Source organism: Phragmites australis, chromosome 4, assembly GCF_958298935.1.
Source record: "Phragmites australis chromosome 4, lpPhrAust1.1, whole genome shotgun sequence".
Lineage (NCBI taxonomy): Eukaryota > Viridiplantae > Streptophyta > Magnoliopsida > Poales > Poaceae > Phragmites > Phragmites australis.
This window is the reverse complement of record NC_084924.1, coordinates 7254823-7261394: the sequence shown is the minus strand read 5'-3', so window position 1 is coordinate 7261394 and position 6572 is coordinate 7254823. Positions and strand designations below refer to the sequence as shown.

Here is a 6572-nt window from a genome sequence, read left to right as displayed (position 1 = left end):
GAGTGGTTTTAGCGCTGAGCACATGAGATGTTTTGGGAGACAATTGCTAGATGCACTTGAGATGTTCTTCTGATAACTAGTAGGGTGCATTGAGCTCATCGGAAGCATGTAAAATGCTTGATACCACAGAAATATCGACAAAATGGTTTGAAACATCTTATTCAATAGAAAATTCAAGATATATTCTTGATGATCTGATAATAAAAATTAAAGATATTAGATCTCAAAAACATCGTAACAAGCTACATAAATCAGTACAGAAGTCACCAACATCAGTTTAGGTTTAGTAACACAACGTTTTCTGTGTGCAAATGATTAACCATTATTCATAATTTTAATCCTAGTTTGTACTTAGCACGCATCATCAATCATAAAAGATCGGCTGTTCGGCTGGATCTCCCATTTCCCCAGCCGCTGTGTTCATGTAGCAATTTTTCATGGGATTAAGTGTGGGACCCTTGCGAGACATGCCGGAAGCCCCGAAACCGCCAGTTCTGAAACACGGTGCCGCATCCAACGGCTCGCATCAGCCTTAGTCGATCGGACAGCCAGAGAAGTCCCTCTTGACGTGGCTGTGGACCCGTGAGCCGTAGCTTTGACCAACTCTCCCACGGCGGCGCGGACAGTGGCGTTTCTTCGCGGGCGAGGCGACCGATTAGCATCTAGAAGAAGAAAAAAGTATTTTTTTTTCTCTCAAAAAAAGAAGAACAAGCAAAGGTACCAGGAACTCGTTTTTTTAGGTGAATCAGCATTTACAGTCTAAGGAAGCTTTTTTTTTTTTGCAGGAGGGAGCTATTTTATGCTAAGTGCAAAAGTTCACATGAGTTTCCGATATTTGGTGTAGTTTTCATCTTAGGATGTACCATATGTTCATATGCAGTCAAAAGTTTAATGGAATTTTACATACATCTGACATAAATTTCATTATAACAGTATCAGTAAGAAAGTTACATGTTCAAATCTCACACGAAAAAGTCTATAGACAAAACTAGGCCGAAAAGCCCTAAACAGCCCACATAAATACTGCACCTCGGCCTAGTTAGGAACGTCATACGGTCCATGCTTCGTGATTGATCTGCAAATGCAGTTTGACTCCAGTTATTGACCTATTTTTATTTATATATTTTTAGTTAAAAATTATAAACTATACGATCATTTTAAAAATTTGCAAAAAATGCACTTCTCATCTGTTCATTAGGTGAGAAAAATGGGCCAATGCTCATGTTCCAATGTCACATAATTTTGTAGAAAAATGATGGGTTAAAGGAACCTTCCAAACATTATCAAAATAGTTATAAAAATTTCAGAAAAATAATGGGTGGAAGGAACCTATGTTTTAAAATTTCAAAATAGCCACATAGTTTTGTATAATCTTTAAAATTAAAAAACATAAATAAAAAATCCCTGTTGTCGACCTCACGCGTCGTGGACTGGACTCTGAAGCGATACGTGTACTACTCCTGGTATTGTTAGGCTTTTACCTTACAGATGGCCTTTTGCTTTATTGGATTTCCCGTGTGCTCGTCGTGATCAGGGGAGTCCATGTGGGTCGAAGCGCGCCCAAAAGCACTTAGTGTTACCTCGGTATTTGAGATTCGTGTGCGGGCTCGTGGACGGTTGAGATGTGAGCGTAGACCAGGAGCTAGTGTGGGTGCGGAGCGGGTTTGCTGGCGCGGGTCGGAGTGGGAGGACAGGTGTCACCTCCGGGTTGGTTGAGGTGGGTGAGTAATTAGTTTGGATCTCAAAGTTCAAATATATTTTTTCTCTTAAACCGTAACTCTGCTTTTTAACCCATTTGAATATGGTGTTGTTTAGATTTAATGTAACAAATTGAGATTCAATGTGAATATTTTTTATTAAAAAATTCAACAAATTAAATGCTCAGCATTTTGATTATACTATATCAACATTTTCACATAAAACGTTGAACTAGTTTTTCAAATTGTGCAGCTAGGTTTTTTTCCAAATATTTAATTAGGTTTTCAAAATGTTGAATGCATATAAGAAACAAAAAACTACTTCGATGTTTTGTATATACTATTTCAACATTTTCATATAAAGTATTGAACCATTTTTTTAGTGTTGAACTAGTTTTCGGAAAATGTTGACCCAAATCTTTTAAAATGTTGAATCCACATACGAAGAAAAAAACTTTAAGAATGAATTGCACAAAACTATAATTATTGTGCTATTTGTAACACAAAATTACAAATATTGTGTCTAGTAATACAAAACTACAAGTATTGCGCACTAATTTCACATAAACCCGATTTTAATTGAATTCATCCAAAAAATGTTTTTCTATTTCTCCAAAAATCCTATAAATTTTTATGCATGTTCCATAATTCATTTTCAACTTATTTTAATTAGATTCACTAAAAATACTATGTAAAATTTAAACTAAAATTCTCCAAAATAACTACTTTTATAACTCCTAACAATTGTTAGAGCCTCAAATAAAATCTCAAAAATCTAGAAAAATTCATTAATATTTTTATTATATAATGATATAATTTTAAAAATTATTTCTAGCTCTAGATTATATGGTGAAAAAGTGAGTTCCTTTATAATGCTCTATTTATATGTTCTATTTAATAAAAGTAAAAATGTGAATTAATTATGATGATTAGAAAAAAGAAAAATAAAAACCTGATTTATGGGATAGACCATTTGATGATGGGCTACACTACTTGTTAGTTTCTTTTGACCGCCCTATTTATAGGAGGCCCTTTCTATGTGATCTGGAGCAGGCTTCCCCACTTAGGCCTCGTTTGGCAGGCCTTGGATCAACGTGGATCGAGGCCCGTATTTTCCGTATATCCAGCGAAGGCTAAACCTTCCCAGCTTGCTGTATAAGCCCATGCTCTATGAAGTTTTGAAGATAGAGACTCGATTTGAAGATAGAGTGCGGTGCACTAGCTGTCTAGCGGGAGAGAAATTTTGTAAGAGCCGCACGTATAAGATCCTGGTGAGATCTTCATCCGTGCCGTACAAGTGCGATCGTACGGTACACACGTGAAAACACGTGTTAAAGTACTGCACGAGTTTCACCGAAAGACCCGATCTCATAAAATTTCTCTCTTGTCTGGCGCATACTGCATAGTGCATACTACACTGAAAGCATGGCTGCCATCAACTTCTCCCTCGCAGCCGTCCTCCTCCTCTCCGGTAGATGCCACATTTCAGCGTGAATTTCACATTGTGATGCATATTTTAGATGCTGATAACTTATAAAGTTTTGTCGTGACTGCTAAATTAGGACTTCTGATACTGGGGGCGGTCGAGCCCACTGAAGCCGTCTGCACCCTCGCCTGCGTGAAAGAAACATACATCACTTGCAGGAACTATCCCGGCAAGAAGCTCTACGGGTGCGCCTGCATGCGCGCGCCGCCGGACGGCAAGCGCTGCGTCGTCCACCTCGCCGACGGCTCGGCTAAGCGGCGCTGGAAACGCGCGCGGGTAAAGAAGATGCATGAATTTCGTTCCAGTTTCGTGTCTGCGAGCGTTGTGTGCTGTTCAAGTGATCAATGGTGTTATGTAATAACGAGCAAGAACTGCGGTCGTGCTCGCGTTACTGCTTAATTGACTTTTAAGCTGTTACACTACCGCGTACAGTTATCTGAAATTGTTGCAAGATGCTCTTCAGTCTTGAAATGCCTGCCTGAAAGCTCTGTAAGGTTGTAAGCAAACACTTGAAATTTTGAATGACTATCGTTTCCTTCAATTGGATGCCGTTTTGGACTTGGACTTGGATAAGATCCTAATCGTGTAAATAATTCATTAATCTGTTTCCCTTGTAACACAAAAGAAGTCAACATGTAGTCCGTTCTGAAACGGATACATCCACAAAGAATCTGAATTAAATTGGATTGTGCAAACGAAGGCCTGACTTAATTTGGACTGAAACTCTGAATGACCTATCGATTTGCAGCGGAAGCAATGACAGGATATGCATGATATTTTAGTGCAGTCCCCCCGTGCTCCATCATTTTGACATCCAAGGCAAGTGAAGTTCAAACAGATAACCTCTAGCTCTACTCTGACTTCCAATTGCTAAAAAATGGGCCAGAAAACGACATTGAGGACAGATGTCATGGCACGGCGAGAGTACAGCCATAGGAGATGACAAGATCGAGCCACACGTTCAGCCGAGTTGATGCGAGTGTCGCGTTTTGCGGCCATCCATCTCAACTTCTCAATGCTGAATTTAGCAGTGGATCTCACGTTATTACGCCGCCTTTCGTCAGAGAAAGCGGCCGCGCAGCGCAAGCAGCAATTATCAGCAACCTGGCCGATCGAAGACGTGCTCCTTCGTCAAGGCTGATAGCGCGCATCACTATCCATTTCATGCACGCTCACCAACTCGCAATCTCGCATTGCCAGCTTCTCTATATAAACCCGTCGATCTGCAGGGTTTGGGACACAACGGGAGCAAAGCAAACTGAACTGAAGGAAGAAAGAAATGGCCTCCATGAAGCTCTCCTTCGCCTTCATCCTCCTTTCCGGTACGCACGCACGCCGGTATCTGCTAGCGATGGATCCATGAAGCTATACAACATGAATTCATTCTCAACTCTTCTGTTCTTGTAGATACATACACATGATTCTTGCCTCTTGCGACGGATCCTTTAGCTTAATTTTGGTGTGCTCTGATCTGGGTGGTGCAGGGCTTGTGGTGTTCGGCGAGATCGGGGGGACGGCGGCGGCGGGGGCGTGCGAGGTGCAGTGCATCCAGGGTGGCTACATCACCTGCGATAACTACCCGGGGAAGCAGCTGGACGGGTGCGACTGCCAGTGCGCGCCCAGGAACGGCAGGAACTGCGTGCTCCACCTCTGGCAAACCGGCGACACGTTCAACTGCCCAGCGCAGGCATAGACTCACTGGACAGGGACTGGAACCCATGGACTGTTGCTGCGCTGTTGGTTTGCGTGTGATGTTGTGAGCCGAATAATGTTGCTGAATAATAATAAACTAGCATCTTGATGAGTAACGAATTACTAGCTACAGTATATGCATTGCTTGATTTAGGTTGTTTATAATAATAATAATAATAATATCTTATCTCTACTGTATAAAACACGAGTTGTTTCTCGCGTTAGAACCCCTCCCGCCACCTTTAAAAAACATGTCTCCTCTTGACTCCACTGACACCTAATTAAAAAAACCAGAAAAAATAAAATAAAAACTTCTCCCACTCATGCCGTATCGCCTATTGGCTCATACCCTCACTCTCGCCTGGTTCATTTGGCCTGAGTCCTCTCTCACTTGCCCCTGTGAAACCCTAAGCAGCCACCACATCTGCCTGTTGCTGCCACCCCATCCCAACGCTATTCGAGACCCTCTAGCTGGAAGATGTTGCCACTCCGCCTTTGCGCCCTAGCCCACTTGCCGCTCCAGCGAGGCTTTTCGCTCCACTGACGTCTCCTACCTCCGCTCGCCTCCCCATCTCCCTCCCCTCCCAGGCCCTTGACCTCACGCCAAACTCCTCCCCTTTCCCCTCTCACATCCTCTTCTCTGACGGGTTCCTTGTATCCGCCTCTGGCACCCTTGTCAGTACCCTCGCCAATCTTTCCCCATCAAGGTCATGCACGTGCCCGAGGGGGTAAGATGGTCGTCAACCCAGTCCACATTATGTTCACGTATACCAATAGCGGAGGTTGGAGTATGCTGATGTCCAATCTGAGAGTTCTGGTGATCACCAAGAAAGAAGCGGAGGTGGTCATAGTGGAGGAGCACTTTGGGGATGGAGAAGATGGGTCTTTTGTATGTGCAGCGGCAATGGTAGAGGTGCACGAGGAAAATGGACGTCGTCCAGCAGGTGAGTCTATATTTTATATAAGTGTTCTATGATCTATGTAAAAATTGTAATTACGAATGTGAAGTTTTGAACGTGGTATGCTCTTGAAATGGGATTGGATAGTGATGATAAGAGAAGCCAATTATGATTAAATTGTAGAGGGACATTGTTAGAATTAGTGAATTACTGAACCAATTCTGAGCTGGCAGCATTGGTCATGCTACAATATCCTTGTTTTTAGCAACATCATAACTCAAAACAGCCGCCTTCATATTGCTACTGTTAATAGTAATTATGGGTATCATGGGAGTTATGCTTTCTCAAGCGGGTTAGTCTTATTAGTTGTGAAACTTTTTTTCTTGTAACTTCCATGTCCTAATGCATACAAGTAGGAGGGTGATGCATGGCCTGATCATTGCTGATGGTTAATTTGGTGTAGGGAGGAATGCCAGAATCAGTTAACCTTAGAGATTGCAAAGTACTCAAGAAGATGGTCAAGAACCACGTCGAGAATGGGGACCTTGTAACGCCCTAAATTTTTAATTTTCTCAATAGTTTAAAGTTTGCTAGAATTTAATAGGAGTTGTAGATTTTGTTTAAATTAGGAGGAAATTAATATCTAAATTTAATTAAAATACCATAGGTTATATTCATACTTGTTGCATTCATGCCGCAGTAGTTACATTAGCTTTTACGCGTGGAAAATATTTGCAAAATTACTCTAGAAGATGCTCATTTCAAAACTCTTTGTGAAAATTGTTTAAAAATAAAAAA

General features: G+C 41.6%; 1 protein-coding gene across 1 annotated transcript; it reads left to right on the top strand.

The window, feature by feature from the left end:
- Positions 1-4361: 4361 nt before the first annotated feature.
- Positions 4362-4991, top strand: LOC133914144 (uncharacterized). The gene is made up of 2 exons (XM_062357288.1): positions 4362-4505; positions 4668-4991. Exons 1-2 carry the CDS (start codon positions 4463-4465, stop codon positions 4874-4876), a joined length of 252 nt encoding a protein of 83 aa, XP_062213272.1. The 5' UTR covers positions 4362-4462; the 3' UTR covers positions 4877-4991.
- The last annotated feature ends 1581 nt before the right edge of the window (positions 4992-6572 follow it).